Here is a 22,773-nt window from a genome sequence, read left to right on the forward strand (position 1 = left end):
ATGCATAATAGAGAAGAAAAAAAAAAAACACAAGTCGCACTGAAGTATGAAATGTGGTTGCAAGTGTGAAAATAACAAATAATATCACATATAAGTTGCTCCAGAGTATAAATATAAAAGTATAAATGTAAGTATAAGTTGCGTCCCGGCCAAATCTATGAAACAAGGTGCGACTTATAGTCCCGAAAATACGGTATTCATTTGAAAATTGGCCCGTTTCACACAGTCTGCTCTTTCAGGAAACTGCTAAGTCAAAGTTCTTTTACGATACAATTATTCGTTTACTGAACATCATTGCAAGTTATTTTAGCAGTCGAGTTAAGCGACTTGTACAGTGTATTTCTATCATATGATGAGATTTTTGGTCTTTTCGTAAGTGTTTTACAGTTTATATAGTCAAGATAATGATTACAATTGATGATTGCTTTGATAGATTAAGTATATTCATCTTGTCTCCTTAAGTATAATAGTTTTGTTGTTTCTTCTATACGAGACAACACTTTTTCTAGTCGATTCGTCATGATTAGTCACATTATCGTTGCGGTCCTTCTGAACATGCAAAGCTACAGACTTTACTTAAAGGCTTCACTTTTTTATTCCCACTCATGCAAGAAACTAGAGTTTACTTGACAACTAAAAGGGAGGAGGAGACTGGATGAAACAAATAAGAGAAGTTTAACGGGACATTAACATTTGCGTGAAACTATACATAATGTTTTAAGACCAGTTTAACCTCATCTTCTGAAAAAAAAAAGGAAGGTTAAAAAAGTACTAAAAATAGAAAAGCACAACTAAAAAAAACTTTTAACGTCACACATGATCAGCATTAGTGTATTAACTTAACCAGGGCTGGACTGGATGAAATGAATAAACAAATGCTTGTTAAAGGCCCCAGGACGTGGGGGCCGCAGCAGTGAACAGCAGTGTCTTAAGGGCCCCTAAACACTCCAGGATCACAACAGGAAGTCTCAACTCAAGTTTTGTGTAACTAAACATTATCGAACTATTATGCAAATATGAGAATGGGGCTCCGGTGAGGCACTGGGGGCCGGCACGTGGCAACAGGGGCCTGCGGGATGGCACAGGGGCCTGCGGGATGGCACAGGGGCCTGCGGGATGGCACAGGGGCCTGCGGGATGGCACAGGGTCCTGCGGGATGGCACAGGGGCCTGCGGGATGGCACAGGGGCTTGCGGGATGGCACAGGGGCCGGCGGGATGGCCCCTCGGCTTGCGGGATGGCCCCTCGGCTTGCGGGATGGCCCCTCGGCTTGCGGGATGGCACAGGGGCCGGCGGGATGGCACAGGGGCTTGCGGGTGGCAACGGGGCCGGCGGGATGGCCCCTCGGCTTGCGGGATGGCACAGGGGCCGGCGGGATGGCACAGGGGCTTGCGGGTGGCAACGGGGCCGGCGCGTGGCACAGGGGCTGGTGCGTGGCGGCACAGGGGCTGGCGCGTGGCACAGGGGCTTGCGGGATGGCACAGGGGCTGGCGCGTGGCACAGGGGCTGGCGGGATGGCACAGGGGCTTGCGGGATGGCACAGGGGCTGGCGGGATGGCACAGGGGCTGGCGGGATGGCACAGGGGCTGGCGCGTGGCACAGGGGCTGGCGGGATGGCACAGGGGCTGGCGCGTGGCACAGGGGCTTGCGGGATGGCACAGGGGCTGGCGCGTGGCACAGGGGCTGGCGGGATGGCACAGGGGCTGGCGGGATGGCACAGGGGCTGGCGCGTGGCACAGGGGCTTGCGGGATGGCACAGGGGCTGGCGGGATGGCACAGGGGCTGGCGGGATGGCACAGGGGCTGGCGCGTGGCACAGGGGCTGGAGGGATGGCACAGGGGCTGGCGGGATGGCACAGGGGCTGGCGCGTGGCACAGGGGCTTGCGGGATGGCACAGGGGCTGGCGGGATGGCACAGGGGCTGGCGCGTGGCACAGGGGCTGGCGCGTGGCACAGGGGCTGGCGGGATGGCACAGGGGCTGGCGCGTGGCACAGGGGCTGGCGCGTGGCACAGGGGCTTGCGGGATGGCACAGGGGCTGGCGCGTGGCACAGGGGCTGGCGGGATAGCACAGGGGCTGGCGGGATGGCACAGGGGCTGGCGGGATGGCACAGGGGCTGGCGGGATGGCACAGGGGCTGGCGCGTGGCACAGGGGCTTGCGGGATGGCACAGGGGCTGGCGCGTGGCACAGGGGCTTGCGCGTGGCACAGGGGCTTGCGGGATGGCACAGGGGCTTGCGGGATGGCACAGGGGCTTGCGGGATGGCACAGGGGCTGGCGCGTGGCACAGGGGCTGGCGCGTGGCACAGGGGCTTGCGGGATGGCACAGGGGCTGGCGCGTGGCACAGGGGCTGGCGCGTGGCACAGGGGCTTGCGGGATGGCACAGGGGCTGGCGGGATGGCACAGGGGCTGGCGGGATGGCACAGGGGCTGGCGCGTGGCACAGGGGCTGGCGGGATGGCACAGGGGCTGGCGCGTGGCACAGGGGCTTGCGGGATGGCACAGGGGCTTGCGGGATGGCACAGGGGCTGGCGGGATGGCACAGGGGCTGGCGGGATGGCACAGGGGCTGGCGCGTGGCACAGGGGCTTGCGCGTGGCACAGGGGCTTGCGGGATGGCACAGGGGCTGGCGCGTGGCACAGGGGCTTGCGGGATGGCACAGGGGCTGGCGCGTGGCACAGGGGCTTGCGGGATGGCACAGGGGCTGGCGCGTGGCACAGGGGCTTGCGGGATGGCACAGGGGCTGGCGCGTGGCACAGGGGCTTGCGGGATGGCACAGGGGCTGGCGCGTGGCACAGGGGCTTGCGGGATGGCACAGGGGCTGGCGCGTGGCACAGGGGCTTGCGGGATGGCACAGGGGCTGGCGCGTGGCACAGGGGCTGGCGCGTGGCACAGGGGCTGGCGCGTGGCACAGGGGCTGGCGCGTGGCACAGGGGCTGGCGCTCCTGCCTTCAGCACTGCTCTGTCAGCTGACATGGGCCGGCTCAGGTGACAACAGTAGAGCAAAGGAAGAGAAAGCTGATCATCAACATCCAACAGAGCAAACACCAGGCCGTGTTCTTCAGGAAGATGAAATGGTGGCATCTGCTGCACCCATGTGGCCCAAGCTCACATTCCAAAAAGAAAGAACATCATCTCTGAGGATGAGACTGACGACACAGAGAAGAGGCTCTGGGAGGCAACATCGCCGACAAAGTTATGGTCCAGCCCCCAAACAACGAGGAGCTCATCTAGAGGACGGTGTGGGGCCCTCTGAAACTTGGAACTGAACTTCATGGTTCATTGTTTTATGTTGCACGAATCACCAAAGCAACTTCCTATGTTTGTGAATTCTGTTCATTGGCAATAAAGTTTTTCTGATTCCGATTCTGACGGTGTTAATAAATTGTATATAGAAAAACATTGTACCCTGATCATTATTTATTGTAATAATACTTAGTGTCATTAGTTGAGAAGTGTGAAAATGAAATAAGATGTTAATCCCACTCAAATGTCAAGACCAAAATACCTAATACAACTCTATACTTTTTTTTAGTATTCCCATGTCACTCCAACAGAAACATGTTAAAACATGTTTTTAAATGTATTCTTTGAGGTTTGTATCAGAACAATGGGAATTGAATCTCTTTTTGTAGTATTTTTACTCTAAATGACTTGACTTTTTTTGATGTATCGTTCACATCATTATCTAAATGTCTAAATCACTAGTGACATTGCACGTTCATGATTCCACTTCCTCCCCCCTCGCTCGGCCCTGTGATGGCTACTGCACAGGGGCTACGGAAACGCACGGACTGCTGAGCCAAAACAGATCACTTCAAAGCGGCTTATTTAACGCTTGCTAAATTTTTCATCACAGTGGCCTAATATCCGGGGGAAGGGAGCTTTTGAAGTTGCTTTGTGAGACCGCGGATGTTCGTCTTATTCACATCGCTCCTCCCATAACCGGCATACCTGTCGACACAGGAACTAAACAGCAATATAATGATTCTATACACAATATCTACTTTTACCCTAGAAATACATCAGAATATTGAGTTGACGTTACACAAGTAAAGAAACACATTAGAAACACAAGAGGAGGAGCAACTTGAAACAACATGGTCTCCCGCTTGCTTTTCAGTGCCAACACATTTAGATTTTTTTTTTTACAATAGTTAAAACAATATTTAAGCTATCGATTTTCCTCAACGCCTAGAATTTATCAGCTTTTAGCGCTGTCTTTTATTGGTCAATTACCTCTGCAGCAAAGAGGAGACGAGGCGCTCTCAAGTATCTCCATGATCTGCATTTGACCCAAACTGCACTCACAAGACCACAAGCTCATGTTAAAAGTACTACGAAACTTATAAAAAGGAAGCAAGTTATACTCGGTCAGTTAGTAACAAAACTTCAGGACACACACACTGTTAAAAGTCCCCCGGGAAAGTACTACACATCCCACAATGCAACAGGGTTCGTTGTAGTTCCTTAAGGCCCGTATGCCGTGTGTTTTTCCATTACTGTTTTTGCCATCACTGTGTGAGGAGCAGAGCGCAGGTTCGCTGTCCTTTATCCTGCCCTTTTTCCTGCCCTTTTTTCCAACCTTATCCTGTGTGTATAGGTACCGTGTGCGTCCATATGATGTGAGTATTGTTTGTAACCATGCATGCATATTAAAGTTCTATAAGTTAGAGCGCCGATGCTTGTTTGCGTGCCTGTTAAAGTGATAGCGCGCGGCTCTGCTCCACCTGTTACTACCTACAAATAGTTCTTAAATTCTACACATGCATGTCCATAATCCAATCCTCTGTCCTGTATGTTTCCTGGTAAATAGTCCCTTATGTATATTTGTGCAGTTTACTTTGTATAAAGTTAAGCTTCACCTGTAACCACTTATAAGCTATGGCTCCCTCTGGTGGTCATTTAATGTAACTACACTATGGCTCCCTCTGGTGGTCGTTTAATGCTGTTACACTATGGCTCCCTCTGGTGGTCACCGAGTGTAACTGCATCAGGGCTCCCTCTGGTGGTCGCCGAGTGTAACTACATGCCTTTATCCATATCAATGCAACCTGTTTGTGACTGTTCCTGACACAGTTTTTTATTGTTTTTCTTTCAGATAACCACACACACACACACACACCCTCGCACCTTTCCTCTCAACCCATCTGTATATAGACCTCCTCCTCCCAATGTTTGATCCCCCAATAAATGTTCAAAGTGTGAACTGGAGTTGTCTGTTCCTTCTGACCGAGGAAGACTCAGCTGAAGATTTATCAATAATCAGTGCATACCGGACGCACATAGTATCACACAAGTGGTCCTTCGAGCCGGATAATCTTTGGCTGAGTCAACGAGATGACAACTCCACAGAATCCAGATGAGGCACCTCAGGAGAAGATTCCAGAGCGTAGTCACCGTCCACGCAGGAGCAGGAAGCTTCCAGGACATCTGGCAGACTACAAACATGGCTTATCTGATCCAGAGGACTTATCTGACAGCATTTCCGTAGAATCAGACAAGGAGGAGAGGTCTAGATGGGAGAAGATGGAGAATGCTTGGGACAAAGTGCTGACAACCATGAAAGAGATGCAAGTCACCATGACGGAAACTAGCAGTGCATTAACCAAGCGCGTGGAAAACCTAGAGCGTGACTGTACGTCAAGTAGCCCTTTTCCTCAGCGCAGTGATGTGCCTGCACCAGTCAGAGTTTCTTCTCTTCCGCCTACAGCTGAACCAGCATCAACCTCAAGGCAGGACATCGAAACACATGTGAACCTGTTGCTTAGGCCAGTGCAACCTGCTGCAGTAAATACAAGCTTTATTGTCCAGCCTGCTCCGCACCCGAGAGTTATTCCGATGGTTCGGCCTGCTCCACTACCTGCTCCCCCACCTAGAGCCAATCATGCTATTCATCCTGAGCGACAACTTGCCGTTCGAGTAGCCCAATCAATGCAGCTTGAAAGAATGGAGCCAAGTCGGGACCAACTCCTGTACAGCCCGAGTTTGCAACATCTGCCTCCTCTACACAACTCTAACCAGGTTAACTCTGCACAGCCTCATGGGCCTGCAGATGTCAGTAGGCACTACTCTACACCCTTGTATCAGCCGTCATGGGTGGCAGGAGTACAGCAGCCTATTGCCCTTAACCAACAATATGTTTCTCCGCCCACTGATATAGCCAATGCCTATCATCCTCCTACCGCAGATGTAACCCCGCCAAACCTGATGGAAATGATAGTAGCTTCATCATATGGCATCCCTAAACCTAAGCTGGCGACGTTCAGGTCAGGCAGAGAGAGTGACTTTGCATTGCTGAAGAAGGGGCTAGACAGTCTACTTGGCCCACATACTCATCTCACAGAGGAGTATAAATTCCACATCCTGCTAGACCATTTAGAGCATCCGTGTGCTGCACAGGTGGCCCGGCGCTACATTCATGACCGCACTCCCTACACTAGTGCTATGAGGGCGCTAGAACAGAGGTACGGACAACCTAGGCAGTTAGTCCAGAGTGAGTTGAGTGCCATACTTAATTGCCCTCCTATTAGGGCCGGTGACACTCAGGCCTTCGAAGATTTCTCACTAGCAGTATCCAGCTTGGTCGGTCTCCTCAGCTCTATAGATGATGTGGCAGCCAGTGAGCTTCAGTGTGGTTCACATGTCGACAGACTACTCACCAAGCTCCCTCCAAGCTACAGGGACAGTTTCATCGAGTACTGCATCACACGTGGTATCATCCGCAGTGGTAGCAGCCGCACATACAACATGTATGACATCTCGGAATGGCTGGAACGGAAATCACAGGTTTTGCAGCTGTCAAGACACACCTCTCAACCTCAGCTGGCAGACAAGCCACGCCAAGAGAGAAGCAAACCAAGAGGCACCACAGGGCCCAAGTCACAGAGTAAGTCTACCTCCATTTATTATGGCTCAGACCCTGCTCAAACACAACCAAAGCCAGAGCCCAGGGCACAAGCTTCTCCTTCCGTCCCTTTTAAGCAGAGGCAGAAGTTCAAGCCATATTGCCCTTACTGTGAAGGCACAGAGCACTACCTTAACGGCTGTGAAGACTTCAGGAAGCTAGACCTTAAAGCTGTAGCCTCTTGGGTAAAAGAGAAATCCAAATGTTGGCGCTGTGGCCGTAAACACTCTCCTGATCAGTGTACCCTGAAGAAACCGTGCAGCAGTTGCGGAGATCAGCACTTGTCAGTGCTACATGACCTAGTTGAAGCTAAGAAACGCGACCCTAACATTCTAACTGTGAGCACCAGCAGGATCTTCATGGGTCCTCTCGGACACTCAGGGCGTGTTATGCTCAAGGTTGTTCCCGTTCAGCTACACCATGACAGCAAGTCCCTGGACACATTTGCTCTTCTGGACGACGGCTCAGAGAAAACTATCATACTTCCAGCGGCAGTCAAATCTCTAGGTTTAGAACAGGCAGAGGAGACCCTTTCATTGAGGACTATCCGTCATGATGTGATCCAGGTACAGGGAGCCTATGTCTCATTTCAGCTCTCACCAAAGTCCAAGCCGAAAACCCGCTACAAGATAACGCAGGCCTTCACCGCTACACAATTGAGTCTAGCTGAACAGTCATGCCAAGTAGAGCTCTTAAAGGAGAAGTACCACCACCTATTGCGGGTACAGCTTGAGGGTTTCACACAGGTGCAGCCTTTGGTGTTAATTGGCTCAGACAATGCTCACCTCATCACTCCTGTCCGTCCAGTCCTGCGTGGGCCAGCCCATGGGCCCGTGGCCATCTGCACCAAGCTCGGGTGGACCATCCAGGGTCCAAGCAGCAGTCTGCCTACACAGCAGGGGGAGGTGCACTGCCTGAACATATCGTGCCTTTCTCCTGCAGAAGCCCTACAGCAGAATGTACAGCGTCTGTGGCAACTAGACGCTCCCCTCTACAGACCAGAGAAGGAGGTTACACGCTCTAAAGAGGATGTAGAAGCCATAGATATGTTAGAGGCCAAGACCATCAGAGTTCCTGAAGAAAGGATAGAGAGATATGCCACTCCCCTGCTTAGGAGGAAAGATTTCCCACAGCTCAAAGTCTCTCCGGAAGTAGTCAAAGGCCTCCTGAGATCCACAGAACGTAAGCTAGCTAGGAACCCTGATCTAGCGCTCACTTACAACAAGGAGATCAAAAGGTTAGTAGACACAGGCTATGTTGTTAAGCTGACTCCAGACCAGATAGATAACTCTACTGAATCTTGGTATGTACCACACCACATAGTACATCACAACAACAAGTCTAGGGTTGTCTTTAACTGCTCTTTTGAGTTTCAGGGGACCGTCCTCAACCACTACCTCCTGCCAGGACCTCCACTGGGCCCCACGCTGCTCGGCGTGCTCCTCCGCTTCCGACAGTTTCCTGTGGCTGTTAGCGGAGACATAAAAGCCATGTTTCACCAGGTCCGGCTGCTGCCAGAGGACCGCCCCCTCCTGCGGTTCTTGTGGCGAGATGGTGAAACAGAGCGGCCCCCAGACGTTTATGAGTGGAGAGTCCTGCCATTCGGGACTACGTGTAGCCCCTGCTGTGCTATCTTTGCACTACAGCGCCATGTGAGGGCGCACAAAGACACCCACCAGGACATCTATGACGCAGTGCACAAAGCCTTTTATGTGGACAACTGTTTGCAGTCCCTTTCCAATCCACAAGAAGCCAAGGCTCTCATAGACAAAATGAGAGATCTTCTCCTCCAAGGTGGATTTGAAATACGCCAATGGGCCAGTAACATCCCCGAAGTGGTTGCTCATCTACCCAGCACAGCCAGGTCAGACAGCTGTGAGTTGTGGCTAAACTTCAAATGTCTTGATCCTCAGGAATCAACATTGGGCCTCAGCTGGCATTGCCCAACCGACGTCCTGGGATACAAGTACCGCCCAGTGACCTACAAAACCCCCACACTGCGTAATGTGTACAAAGTCCTGGCCAGTCAGTATGACCCACTGGGTTATATCTGCCCATACACCACAAGGGCAAAGCTTATTGTGCAGGCCCTTTGGAGCACAGAGAGAGGATGGGATGAGCCCATAGAAGGCACGCTGCTCCAGTCCTGGCTGGAATGGGAGGGAGAGCTTTCACACCTTCAGCACATTGCCATTCCTCGCTGTTATGCTCCTCCTCAACAAAGCAACGGTGTGACATATGAGGCCCACATCTTCTGTGATGCCTCTGAGAGGGCTTATGGGGCTGTAGCCTATCTCAGAGTGAAGAACGAGCAAGTGCACATCTCCACTTCATTTGTCATGGCCCGGTCCAGAGTCGCACCCCGCAAGCAAGTGTCAATGCCCCGACTGGAGCTGTGTGCTGCGCTCACCGGAGCCCAACTCGCAAAGGTGCTCCAAACCGAAATCACAATCCCACTGCTGTCTGTCTACCTGTGGACAGATTCCACCACAGTGCTGCAATGGATCCAGTCCAGCTCCTGCCGCTACAAGGTATTCGTCGGGGCTCGAATCTGCGAGATCCACGAGCTGACCTCCCCAAAGCAGTCGCATTACGTGAACTCTGGAAATAACCCTGCTGATGACCTCACAAGAGGCAAACACCTGGCAGAGTTGACTGTCTCCAGCCGCTGGTCGGACGGGCCACACTTCCTGACTCGAACACCGGACCTGTGGCCACAGACCCCGACAGAGCTCACAGACTGTGGCAGTGAGGAGCTCAAGAAAGCAGCATTTTGTGGCCATACCACTGCACTTCCAAGCCTCCCAAATCCAGCACAGTATGCAACTCTGGACAACCTAGTCCTGGCCACTCACCAGTCCCTGCATGGGGCGGCCACTCCCTGCACTGCAGCCGAGCGTCTCGAGGCACAGACACAGTTGCTTCGCTCTGCACAAACAGACAGTTTTCCTGAAGAGGTTCAAGCCCTCCGAACAGGCCACACAGTACCAACCAGCAGCCGTCTGAGTGCTCTCTCTCCTGAATACGACAAGCTCAGCGGACTAATCAGAGTTGGAGGACGTCTGCGTCAGGCCACAGATGTAGACCCAGACAGCATTCATCCTATAGTGCTGGCAGCAGATCATCCTCTGACTACGCTTGTCATCAAACACTACGACGCTCAACTCCTCCACCCTGGCGCAGAGAGACTCTATGCAGAGATACGGCGCACCTACTGGATCATCAGAGGACGCCAGGCCATTAAGAAACATCAGTACCAGTGTGTTGACTGCAGAAGATGGCGCGCTTCTCCTTCTACTCCAAAAATGGCGGATCTTCCCTCATCTCGCCTGAGACTGTACAAACCACCATTCTGGTCCACAGGCATGGACTGTTTTGGCCCATACCTGGTGAAGATTGGCCGCAGGAGAGAGAAGCGCTGGGGGATCATCTACAAGTGCCTCACCACCAGATGTGTGCACTTGGATCTCCTGCCTAGCCTTGACACTGACTCTTTTCTTATGTCTTTACGCAGGTTTATCGCACGCAGGGGAAAGCCATACGAGTTGTGGTCAGACCGAGGCACGAACTTCAGGGGTGGCAACAAAGAGCTCCAGACCGCCTTTGACAACATGGCCCCAGAACTACAGCAAAAGTTGGCCAAGCACACGATCAACTTCTACTTTAACCCACCGTACGCGCCTCACTTCGGTGGAGCCTGGGAGAGGGAAATAAGGTCGGTGAAGTCGGCTCTGCAGGTCGTCCTGAAGGACCAAGTTGTGGCAGAAGAGGTCCTGCTTACCACGTTGATAGAGGTTGAAGGTATCCTTAACTCAAAACCCCTCGGGTACGCCTCCTCCGATGTAGCGGACGCGGACCCCATCACACCTAATCTCCTGCTAATGGGGCGGCGTGACTCAGCACTACCTCAGGCTGTGTACGGACCTCATGATGCTCTGTCCAACAGGAGATGGAAACACAGCCAGGTGATAAGTGACCACTTTTGGAAGCGCTTTGTCCAGAACTATCTCCCCGGCCTTCAGCTGAGACAGAAATGGCGTAAATCTACTGACAATGTTGCTGTAGGACAGGTGGTCATGATAGTGGATGTAAAGTCATGATAGTGGATGTAAATCTCCCCAGAGGACTGTGGCCAGTTGGCACCATCACCAAAGTTTTCCCTGGATCAGACGGCGTTGTTAGAGCCGCAGAGGTTCAGGTTAATGACAGTACCTACGTTCGCCCTGTAACCAAACTGGTAGAGCTTCCTGCAGTGCCTGAAGACGCTGTTAGCATTTCTCTAGACTAGTGGACTTTAGTATGTGTGTATTTGCCCTGCAAATACAGGGGCGGCTGTTAAAAGTCCCCCGGGAAAGTACTACACATCCCACAATGCAACAGGGTTCGTTGTAGTTCCTTAAGGCCCGTATGCCGTGTGTTTTTCCATTACTGTTTTTGCCATCACTGTGAGGAGCAGAGCGCAGGTTCGCTGTCCTTTTTCCTGCCCTTTTATCTTGCCCTTTTTTCCAACCTTATCCTGTGTGTATAGGTACCGTGTGCGTCCATATGATGTGAGTATTGTTTGTAACCATGCATGCATATTAAAGTTCTATAAGTTAGAGCGCCGATGCTTGTTTGCGTGCCTGTTAAAGTGATAGCGCGCGGCTCTGCTCCACCTGTTACTACCTACAAATAGTTCTTAAATTCTACACATGCATGTCCATAATCCAATCCTCTGTCCTGTATGTTTCCTGGTAAATAGTCCCTTATGTATATTTGTGCAGTTTACTTTGTATAAAGTTAAGCTTCACCTGTAACCACTTATAAGCTATGGCTCCCTCTGGTGGTCATTTAATGTAACTACACTATGGCTCCCTCTGGTGGTCGTTTAATGCTATTACACTATGGCTCCCTCTGGTGGTCACCGAGTGTAACTGCATCAGGGCTCCCTCTGGTGGTCGCCGAGTGTAACTACATGCCTTTATCCATATCAATGCAACCTGTTTGTGACTGTTCCTGACACAGTTTTTTATTGTTTTTCTTTCAGATAACCACACACACACACACACACCCTCGCACCTTTCCTCTCAACCCATCTGTATATAGACCTCCTCCTCCCAATGTTTGATCCCCCAATAAATGTTCAAAGTGTGAACTGGAGTTGTCTGTTCCTTCTGACCGAGGAAGACTCAGCTGAAGATTTATCAATAATCAGTGCATACCGGACGCACATAGTATCGCACACACACACGGCGCTTTCTCCTTTCTGCTGTGGACCACATACAGTCGATATTAAGATAAGATTTGTCATATTCAGTTAAACCTGTAGGTCAAATATGAGCCCATCCTTCAAAGAGCTGAGAGCGTGCACTCAAAAGTTATTTATAGAAATATTGTACCTGCCAAAATCTGTGAGGGCTTTAACTCTGTACGTCAAAGTTCTAAAGAGCACTACTAAATGAACTAACTAACTAAACTAACATTGCATATGGTAATTTGTTGAATATATAGAGTATAATTCAGCTTCTATAGAGCATTTAAACTTTAAATTCCAGAATAGGAGCAAAAGTGAAGGGGAACACAGAGAAAAGGATTCGTCTCAGAATATCACAAAATATGAAACATTTTGAGCAAATGAGTGATATTTACGCTCGTATATTAGATTATTTGTTCACATAAAAAGGAGATTATAAAAGATTTTGCATTTTTCATTTCAAAATCTTGATTTTTAGGTTTTACCAAAAACTTCCGTAAGTGTTGACTCCACAATCATTTTACAATGTACAGATATATTTCATACTTGTGAAGCTCAAATACAATTTTGAGATTAGAGAATTTTTATATTTTCCACCTTTCCAACTTTTCTACCCTGAACATTCAAAATTGTTGCTTATTTTTTCTCAGAAAAACTTACAATCAATAAAGTATTTAGACCTGATAAACCTGTTAAACAATGAAAATGTGTTGAGCTTTAATCCATTCCAGAGTTTTGAACATTCTAAAGAAACATTATTTTAACAGGTCTTTAACGGGCTGCAGTGGATATGACAATGGAGTAAGGATGGAAAATGGCCACAGAGGACAGATTGGTGGCAGGAGGGGCCAATAATTGGGGCCAGCAATGGGGCCCAGCAGGGGGGGGCCAGCAGGAGTGGCCAGCAGGGTAAAGCCTTGTCAGAGATAAGTGAAGGAAGGAGGGGCTGACGGTGATGCAAGCGTGAGCGAGCAATCCCACAGAGCAGAGCTGGAGGCGGCTGGCACCGACTGGTCACACTCCCGCTCCACTACAGGTCCGGCGCCCCCTTTGGCCTCTTGACGGCACTTCGGCCCCCGAGCCGTGCCCTGCTCCACCGGAGCGGAGGGGGGAGTGTGCCAAGGCGCGCTGATGTGGGCGGAGGTGAGTCACAACCTGTTAACATGACTGCTGTCCCTTGGCCTGACACGGACGCGCACACTAACGCGGCGGCGCTATCCGAGGCCCAGCCCTGCCAGCGCTCCCTCTTCTCTCATCCAGATCAAATTCTTTCAGACACAAATTTCAATTATTCACCTCATCCAAATAATGCCATGTGACAAGAATTATCCCTACTGTAATAATCCACTTAACTGGGAAAGAGCAGCTCATCAAAAAGAAGAGACAGAAAAGGGGCAGGAAGTGAGGCTGGTGGCGCTGGCGGGGGAGGGACGGGGGGGGGGGCTTGTCAACCACTCTCGAATCAGGACCCTCATAACAAGGATTTCTTCCCTTTTTGAGGAGGCATTCTTGAAGCGTAGTGGGATGATGAAATTGAAGTAAATTGAAAGAAAGCCTGAGAGAATGCTCCCACAATCAATAACCCCAGGATTAAATTAGCCTTGGCATGAAGGGATGATGGGGGGAGGATGAAGAGTGAATGGTGCTGCTGAATGACATTGAGACATGTAGGCTCGACAATACAGCACTTTGGCGAGCTGGACGCTGCGCCCCAAACAAGGACAGCGAGTTCACACACCTGCAAAGTACACTGCGCTAAAAAGGCGTGAATGAAGGTCCGTCGTCAGTTAAACAGGTAAAGTTTTACTCAAATGTCACGCTCGCACTCACGGTCACCGGAGCTGTAGTCGACTCTGCCCTGTGCATCCATTAATCAACTGGAAGTGGGTGTGAAGTGGCACTGACAAAAGGCAAGTGAAACTGTCCAGTCAAAACTCCAGCTCTCACTCCACGCTTTGCCTTTCTGCTGTTTGAATGCCACAGTGAACAACATGTTTAGTTTCAGCTTTTAATTGTTATCATTGCAAAACAATATTTTAAGAAATGAAATAATTTGGCAAAATCCATTCAGACTATACAATATACAGTGAACACTGCTAACGACACATGTACATGAGTCGTTCGCTCTTCATGTGCAACACTAATATAATCATCTCTGGTGCGATCCTGGCTGAAGTCACTTTACCTTTACGTTTGTTCTGTCCATAAGCTGCACTGTTCATAATCATAGCCATAGCCACTTATTCTACATTTGTATTTTTTGCTCTAGCTGTACATCGTTTTAGATTTAAGTCTATTTTAGAGTTATTCATCTTGTTTTTGATTACATGTCTCTATTCTCCTGCTGTGCTTAAACTGTCCGTTGCAACAGTGGAATTTCCCTATCGTGGGACAAATAATGGTTTTCTTATCTCATTATTATATAATTGTGATTTTTCTGACAAACATTCCGATTTAGTTAGATTTAGTTCAAAGTGCACATTTTAAACATCAACATCAACATTTGATTGACTAAAAACTAAAATATAGATTTATACAAGAATCACTTGCATTTAAGAATGTAGAAACGTTTAGAGATCTAGAAGTACAAAAGACAGGCAAAAACAGGATAATCTGTTGTTAGCAAATTACTTGGATAATTGCAGTCATTGCGATTAATGCTAATTTCAACCATTCAAATAGCAATTTCAATTTGATGATCATATACTGTATCGTTCAGCCCCAGAACATACCATGTCCATCAAGGACAGTGCCGGGTAATGCCTTGAGGTGGAATACCTTGGAAAAACTATCAAACTACCAATTTAATTTATACCACCATCTAATTAAATGATTTACCTTTTTAGAGTGTCCTGTCATCAAGAAAGCAAAAAACAATCATCTTTGCCGGATAGAAATAACCAGACGCAGGGGCAAGGGAAATATTTGCGTAATTTGGTCATATTTTGTGATGTGTAATATTTTAAACTGTAAAGGTTGAAAAACACTTGACTGAAAGTGGAGCTGGATGGCATTATAACGTGAAATAACAGCTGCCCAAACATGTCATTGTGCAAGTTCATGCATTGAATATGTTCTCAAATTAGTTTTGCACTCACATAATGCACAAACTAATTATTTGCTGGTCAGACGCGATCTAAAACAGAAAGTATACAGTTCATTGTTCCGAAGTTTTTTAAAAAGTTGTTAAATTGCTTTGAACAGTGAGAGTTGCTTTACGAAGTGGCATCATATCAACTAAAACTCACTAACTCTTTGATCCAAGAGTTGCTCAAGAGTTCGACTGAAACATCACAATAGCCTCCACCAATTATTCAAAAGCAGGTGGTGGAATAAAAGCATGATTAAAGCACTTTGGCTGATAAAATGAACCTTTCTGTGCTTTTCCTCTAAAGCATAAGAACACGAGGAAGTCTCTCATTATGAGCTCGGGGACATCAGTGTGCCACCAAAGCAGCTAATTGGGAACCTTTAACACTTGATCTTGTATGGGGAATATGCCTTATAATCCTATTTGATTAAAAATTGCTCCTTGGTAAAAAAACAAAAAAACAAAGGTCTTTCAAGCCTATGTGACACTGACAACTCTAAAGTCTTTGCAAATAATAAAATAGACGTATTTCATGTAAGATAAGATAAGATAAGATATTCCTTTATTGTCCCACATGGGGAAATTTCATTGGTGCAACGCAGGTAGATCCAGAGGTAGATACAGAAGAACAGATCACTTATAGGAAGTCTGAAAAACACTTTCAGTAGAAGATCTCCTATAAATAAATAAAAACTCCCATAGACAAATAAATAAAGTCACTCATTATTAGTAACTACCAGCAGTGTTTACCCAGTATGTGAGCTGAAAAGATTACTTGGGTTAATAAGTTGCTGAGACTCACCAGAGCTTCTCGAGGAGGTGCTGAAGCCTCATCTCCAGGAACCAGAGACTGAAGAGAGGAACCAACACTTATGTTAGACTGCCATCTACCGGACATTATATGCATTACAGTCACATCATGATGTGAAGTATAACAACAGCAAACAATTAAAAAAATCTCACTACTATGCACATATAACTTAAATACATCACAGTATAAGATATAATAATGATGAAGGATCAGTCACCACACCCGCACTTCCTGTTTTATGCAACACTTTTGAAGTTATAACGCCCAAAAGATACAAATAAACCTCATTATTTAGATAATGACCTATTAATAATAATTGCGTCATTATTTTTTAGATAATCAGGTTTGTTTTATACTGTCAAAAGCAAAAAGGAGAAAACATGGATTGAGTTGGCTTACGATTTGAGAGTTTAGTCTGCCTTTTTGTATATAAATAGGCTGTATCCTTGTTGCTTTCCTGTTTAAATCATTGTTTTTGCCGTCTTAGTGTTGTGAGTGCAGTTTGGGTCGCATACATAAAGAGGCTCAATAGTATTGAGAGCTTATGCCACGCACCGCCTGTCTCTTATGTCTCCACCAAGAATTTCTTTAGTCAACAATAGCTCATCTTATTTTACTATATATAGTTACTAACTGTACTTACAGTGGTCTTGCAATAGTATTCATACCCCAGGAACATTTCCACATTTTGTCACGTTATGACCATAAACTTGGCATTTTTTGGGAAAGAGCAACACAAAATGATTTCCAGATTCAAACAAAATTAAAAACCTGAAAATTGCACAAGTATTCAGGCCCTAAGTCAATACTTTATGGAACACGCTTTCTCTGCCATTACAGCTGATTTTGGGGTTAGTCTGTACAGGTTTTGCACACCTACAGACTGATATGTTTGCCCATTCTTCTTTGCAACACACGGCTGAAAATGAATGCATGTGGAATGTGCCAAAGTGTTTGTGAGTGCTAGAGACAGACAAATTTAAATAAATACTTTTGCAGGGTTAATATCAGGTGCCCCATCTTTTAAAGGTTTTCAAATGATATGTCTGATCATGAGCCCTGTGATTACACATGATGAACATGACCAATGACACAATAACCCTAATGCAGGAGAAATTAGCAATATAATAACAAACATGAGCTGCAATATAATATAGTCTATGGTCATATAGTAGATCATCAAAATATAAAATATACAAGAATACAAGACATACAAACTGGTATGGGAACAAAAAAACACAACAATCGCTGGTTGTCTGACATAATGTCAGTGATAATTTCATTGTGATGTATTTCTGTGGTAGTACTTTTAAAAAAATATGTGCCCTGTAAGGTCCCGGTACAAGAAATGGGGGCTTCAATGAAAATAAGTTTGGGGCCCATGATGACAACCTGTCAGCAGCTGCAAAAGCAATGCTTTGTTGTTGTTTGTTAACAGTGACCTTTAACCAGTATCTGCTTGATGGCTGAAATAGGACGTAGGATGCAAATAAGTTAACTATACAATGACATCGAGCGATATCTTCCTGTGGTAAAGCAGCCCAGCGCCGTGAGGGACTGTCACAGATCCTGTCACAGATCCTGGGTCACACTGATGTCTGCAGGAAACTTTTCTAATGTTAGCATGCTAACTAGCCCTTGTGCTAACACATGTCATCAAAGCGCATCAAGGCATTTGCAAACCGCAAACACGTGCAACTTCCCACTACAAAGATAATACGATCGAAACACTTCAGACACATGTGTCAGAAAAGTAGATGTTGTTTTCGAGTAAAAGGCAGAGACCTGTGTTGGTGGATCAGACTCAGTGGATGTCATCTTTCCTCGTTTTCTTCTGGCTGTGTTGTTTGGTTCGATTACATCTGTCTCGATTACTTTCTCTGGCCAAGTGCACTAAAGGGCAGCAAAGCCATGGATCTATAGAGCTAACACAACACTTTGCTGCCATTTGGTGCGAATACAACTAAAATTGGAGCATGGGCATTCAGTAAATTTGAAATAATAATACAAAATATATATGTTAAGTCCCAAAGGTATTAAATAAAATTGTCATTCAAATAATTAAACCATCACCGACAGAACTGCTGGAACTGGATATCTATTACCATATATTACCATCTCTCTTCTGTAATATTATATCCCTTATTGTTATAATGTAGAAACAAAGCCCAGTGTACAGCTCCACGGCGCTAGGTGGCAGCACACACCAGGGGCACAGTTCTACCGCTGTGGTTTCCAAATAAACCAGAAGAAGAATCAGGGGCCTGGCGTCACTTCCGCGTTAGGTTTAAAGGCGGAACCAATCCATGGATCTATTAGGCGGAACCGGGCGGAACCTGAAACTCCGCGGCTGACACACACATACATACACACAGAACACACACGCTAGCCTTTATTAAGTTATAAAGTAGTAACAAAGAGTTCTGGACACTCATTAAAGCGACTGTCCGAGGATGACGGATGGAAAACTGTGCCGAGTCTGCAACTACACACGCCAGAAATCCTTTGGCCTGGCGGTCCCGTCTGTAGATGAACTCAAGATAAAGGGTAAAATCAATGGTTTATTGGGAGCAGTTATTTTAAGATGTCTCTATTCGATTATTGGGATACGTGATAATGATGTTGTTGTCGTTTTGATGCACTATGTATGGACAGTACGATCTAATTCATTATCATCATCTGACTGGGGTTATTTCATTCATGTCTTAACTTGCTGGATTAGACTTGAAAGCTCTGTCTTGTCCTTCATTCCTAAAATACTGAGCAGGCGTTGCCCAAAGCACCATATTTCCTTATCCTCTGCCATGATGTTTTAGGTTTTCAGAGCGAGCAATACAACTTCTATAGTGGACTGTGTTTAAAGGCAACTTTTGAACGAGGTTTTGGACCTTGGGAGTTGCTTGTTCGTTCTGTCAGAATAACTAAAGCTAAAAGAAATGTCAGCCATTGTAGGTTTCATTCTGAAAGAACAACACTATTGACACAAACCTGTCTTTGACTGACATACCTACGTAATGTGTCATCTGGATAACACTGCACACGCCCTCCAGTTCATTAGATCTATTCTGTTTTACTTTTCTTATCCGTGTCTTTATATCGATATGTTAAGCAGATGATGTACGTTGTAGTGATTATTTTGGTACAACTTTTGTAAAATGACATTTGTGTTTACTAGACTGCATTTCCACAGATGTAAATGTTGATGTAAATGTGCACCCTCAGGCTACAGTTGTGACACATGTATGTTTGTGACCTAAAGTAGCTTTTGTTTCCTTCAGGAAGAGAGTCCCTTGGATTCAGCGCGAGCTCCTCCGTCACAGTGGTCCTCGAAGAAGATGGGACGATTGTGGAGGATCAAGCCTACTTTTTGTGTTTACCACTCAATACAAAGTTTATGCTTTTGGCTGAAAAAGAGACATGGTCACCACTTAAAAAGTGTATGTTTATTTTTGTATCACTGTAAACTTCCTCAATGTATGTATCATAATGTAATGACGCAAACCTGTTGTTTTGCAGTGGACGGGGGCACAGCGTGGATGGCCCGGGACTCTGTGGTGATGGACACAGATGTGGTGGATGCCATTGTTCCTCCATGGCTGGATTTGGCTCAGCGACTGAAGCACGACTTGGCAAGTGTCATCCTCATGTCAGAGGCAGATTTACAGGTACGACAACATTATTTCTGATGATTGACATTTTGCATTTTACTACTTACACAGTGTCTTTGTTTTTTTTACTCAAAGCACGTCGTTGTTGGTGGGTAACTACTATTTTACTGTCTGTAACTACTATTTTACGGTCTGCAGACGTTAATAGATGTCCCTTGTGCTGATTTGACCTCTGCTCTGGGCAGTGAAGAGAAAAAGACCCAGGAACTTCAAGAAACACTGCAGGGATATTTAGACAGAAAGGAGGAGGAGAGACAGTCCAAAGAGCTGCTACAACTTTACCTCAAAACTGTCAATCCAGGCACGGAAAATCAAGGTAATTACAATTTATAACTGATCATTTTTCTCTCTACCAATATTAATTCAAATAAAGTGTACCTTTTGTGTTATGTATATAATTTGTAAAACCTTTTGTAACATATTGTGGCAGATTCATCCCAGTTCTTATTTTCATTATTTATCTGTGTGTTGTACTTCTGCTTTGTTGACACCAGGTGGCGCCATTGTCTGTGTATTACAAACTGAACAGAAACTTAATGGATGAACCTCTTCTGTCTTTACAGCAGAGTCTGTGGCTGGAGACGTGGATGTTCCAGATGGGATGGAGGTGGACTCGGTGTCTGGGTTCTTATCCCGAACAATCATGGTTCTGAAAGGAAAAACCAGCCCCGAGACCAGACTCTCCACTGAAGACCTCCAGGTACTCGAGTACTTTAGTCCTAGTGAGATGGTGATGGGTCCAGAGGAAGACCTAAAGTTTTATGACTTTAAGTTGTTGAATGAAGGGAAAATATTGTTCTTCAGAAATTGTACAGTGACTGGCCCATGTTTTTAATTGAAATGGTTTGCCAAAGATAAACTCAAACAAACGTTCTACTTATTCCAGCTAAATATCATCTTAAAAAACTAGAGATATCCATCCCTCTCTCTTTCTCACTCTTTCTACCTCTCCCTACCTCTCTCTCTCTTTCTTTCTTTCTCTCTCTCCTCTCTCCTCTCTTTCTCTCTTTTTTCTCTATTTCTCTCCTCTCTTTCTCCTTTTTCTTTTCTCTCTTTCTCTCCTTTTTCTCTCTTTCTCTCTCTCTCTCTCTCTCTCTCTCTCTTTCTTTCTTTCTTTCTTTCTTTCTTTCTTTCTCTCTCTCTCTCTCTCTCTCTCTCTCTCTCTCTCTCTCTCTCTCTCTCTCTCTCTCTCTCTCTCTCTCTCTCTCTCTCTCTCTTCTCTCTCTCTCTTTCTCTCTTTCTCTCTTTCTCTCTTTCTCTCTTTCTCTCTCTCTCTCTCTCTCTCTCTCTCTTTCTTTCTTTCTTTCTTTCTTTCTTTCTCTCTCTCTCTCTCTCTCTCTCTCTCTCTCTCTCTCTCTCTCTCTCTCTCTCTCTCTCTCTCTCTCTCTCTCTCTCTCTCTCTCTCTCTCTCTCTCTCTCTCTCTTTCTCTCTTTCTCTCTTTCTCTTTTTCTCTCTCTCTCCTCTCTCCTCTCTTTCTTTTTTTCTCTCTCTCTCCTCTCTCCTCTCTTTCTTTTTTTCTCTCTCTCTCTTTTTGTCTTTCTCTCTTCTTTCTCTCTCCAACACAACAACAACTATAGTTACACAGCTCAGGGCCTTGTGCACATATTTATTTTCTGAACCATCTTTCGCAGAAACCTTTATGATCATAATGAACAATACCATAAGGCTCCACAAAAGAGGGTTGAAGAAACCAACAGAATAATTAGCCGTATGGATGTATGACTGTTTGCACACTTACCTTATTGCAGGAAATCTTTCAGAATAAACACACAGAAAGCGCAACGGCGTTAATTTGATACAGAAGATTCGCCCTCTCGTAACACGCAGCACTCTCATTGCTCCGATGATCTGCAGCCGCTGAGATTATGCTTTGTGTTGCGAGTGAACAGCTGTGCGGCGCCTGGAAAAGGGACCAGATCAAAGTGTGTCTGTGAAAACGCAAAAGAATCTCGAGTGGTGACAAACCAGCTTCCATTCAGAGGGAACTGACTTGTATATTAAATGATATGTTGAGTTTAGTTGCTCTTGTTGCCATTCACTTCATACACTATTAAACATCAATAATAACATGGAGTATTCACATGCTTCTTCCTTTTCAGCTGGTGGTGAGCCGAGGGGTGGACGCCATGGAGCAGATTCTGGGCTGGGACGGGAACAGGACGTCTTCTTTGGTGGAGGCGTGTCAAGCTGAGCTGCAGAAGAGACTTGAGCAGATCCAGGCGGTCCAGTGCATCAGGAGTAACTCTCAAACTGACCACAGCCAAGCACAGAACAGCACCAGCACAGGGCAGGACACAGCGGCCCAGGGCGACCAATAGAGGACGGCCTACACTGTAAAAAAGACTTAATTAGGGTTCATGTCACTGCCTCTGGGTTGAAGGAATGGGCTATTTCTGATCATATCTAGTAGTTCTGTTAGTTACAAATGTCAATGTTATGTTTACACCACTTTGTTGGGTGATTACATGCCTAAACTTATCACCAATAGGAGGTACTTTGCAGATTCTTTTTTTTGTATTGTGTAATGTTTAATGCGTTATATTTCTATGAACATGGAGCCTTTTTTTCCTATTAAGAAATGTAACTTTAATTTGCTCTTGTTTATGCTACCTAGTGGGACCAAAGTGTGTACTTTTCTATTCAATACAATTCAAGTTTATTGGTACAGCACATTTAAAAGTGCTTCACATAAAAAAAGAGATTAAAGAGCAAAACAGTACAAAGTACAAGTAACATCACACATAGAAAGAGCACAAAAGAAAATGCCAAACAATTGAGTTCACAATTTAATTATTATACTTGTTTCCTGTAAATGACTTTTTAATTCCTGCTGTGCTTATTAGAAAACGTCCTGAGGCTCAAACCATTTCACAGTTGTAGTATCACAGGTCCCAGAATACTTCTACACTGCATTTCAAACAGCGTAACAACTGTTTGTATTATGGTGCCATGTTTGTTTCCTCCGGCTTCATAAACACAATTTGCAATTACAGTTGGTACTAGTTTGTGGGGGTGTTTTGCAAGAGCTTAAAATGGGAGTAATGTCACTTACAAAAGTTGTACTA

General features: G+C 46.3%; 2 protein-coding genes across 5 annotated transcripts in view; one reads left to right on the forward strand and one right to left on the reverse strand.

Moving 5' to 3' along the window:
- The window catches only part of pex14 (peroxisomal biogenesis factor 14), a 70,796-nt gene extending 52,919 nt beyond the window's left edge, over window positions 1-17,877 (reverse strand). For 2 of the 3 annotated variants that reach the window (XM_072450175.1, XM_072450173.1), the window contains exons 1-2: window positions 17,825-17,876; window positions 16,031-16,078 (exon numbers count right to left, since the gene is read on the reverse strand). In XM_072450175.1, the coding sequence (XP_072306276.1) occupies window positions 16,031-16,078; window positions 17,825-17,857 (81 nt within the window). In that variant the 5' untranslated portion in view covers window positions 17,858-17,876. Of the gene's footprint in view, window positions 1-16,030; window positions 16,079-17,824 lie in introns of all 3 variants that reach the window. The other variant, XM_072450176.1, reaches the window with a different exon arrangement.
- A 492-nt stretch (window positions 17,878-18,369) lies between these two features.
- On the forward strand, window positions 18,370-22,121 carry dffa (DNA fragmentation factor, alpha polypeptide). 2 transcript variants are annotated; one of them, XM_072450178.1, is made up of 6 exons: window positions 18,370-18,586; window positions 19,318-19,476; window positions 19,556-19,704; window positions 19,846-20,023; window positions 20,274-20,407; window positions 21,808-22,121. In XM_072450178.1, the coding sequence occupies exons 1-6, from the start codon at window positions 18,493-18,495 to the stop codon at window positions 22,024-22,026; spliced, it is 933 nt and encodes a 310-aa protein (XP_072306279.1). In that variant the 5' UTR covers window positions 18,370-18,492; the 3' UTR covers window positions 22,027-22,121. The 2 variants fall into 2 exon arrangements, with proteins under 2 accessions (XP_072306279.1, XP_072306278.1); XM_072450177.1 differs by having other exon boundaries at window positions 20,271-20,407; window positions 21,808-22,119.
- Window positions 22,122-22,773: the final 652 nt, after the last annotated feature.

Source organism: Eucyclogobius newberryi, unplaced genomic scaffold (genome assembly GCF_026437365.1).
Source record: "Eucyclogobius newberryi isolate DKJ021-1_F unplaced genomic scaffold, fEucNew1.0.hap1 SCAF_17, whole genome shotgun sequence".
NCBI lineage: Eukaryota > Metazoa > Chordata > Actinopteri > Gobiiformes > Gobiidae > Eucyclogobius > Eucyclogobius newberryi.

Bases quoted from the DNA above. Each gene is read 5' to 3' on its own strand.
- dffa (XM_072450177.1), top strand. From the start codon at position 18,493: ATGACGGATGGAAAACTGTGCCGAGTCTGCAACTACACACGCCAGAAA. The intron at 19,705-19,845 runs GTACGACAACAT...TACGGTCTGCAG, and splicing joins TGTCAGAGGCAGATTTACAG to ACGTTAATAGATGTCCCTTG. The intron at 20,024-20,270 runs GTAATTACAATT...CTGTCTTTACAG, and splicing joins TCCAGGCACGGAAAATCAAG to CAGAGTCTGTGGCTGGAGAC.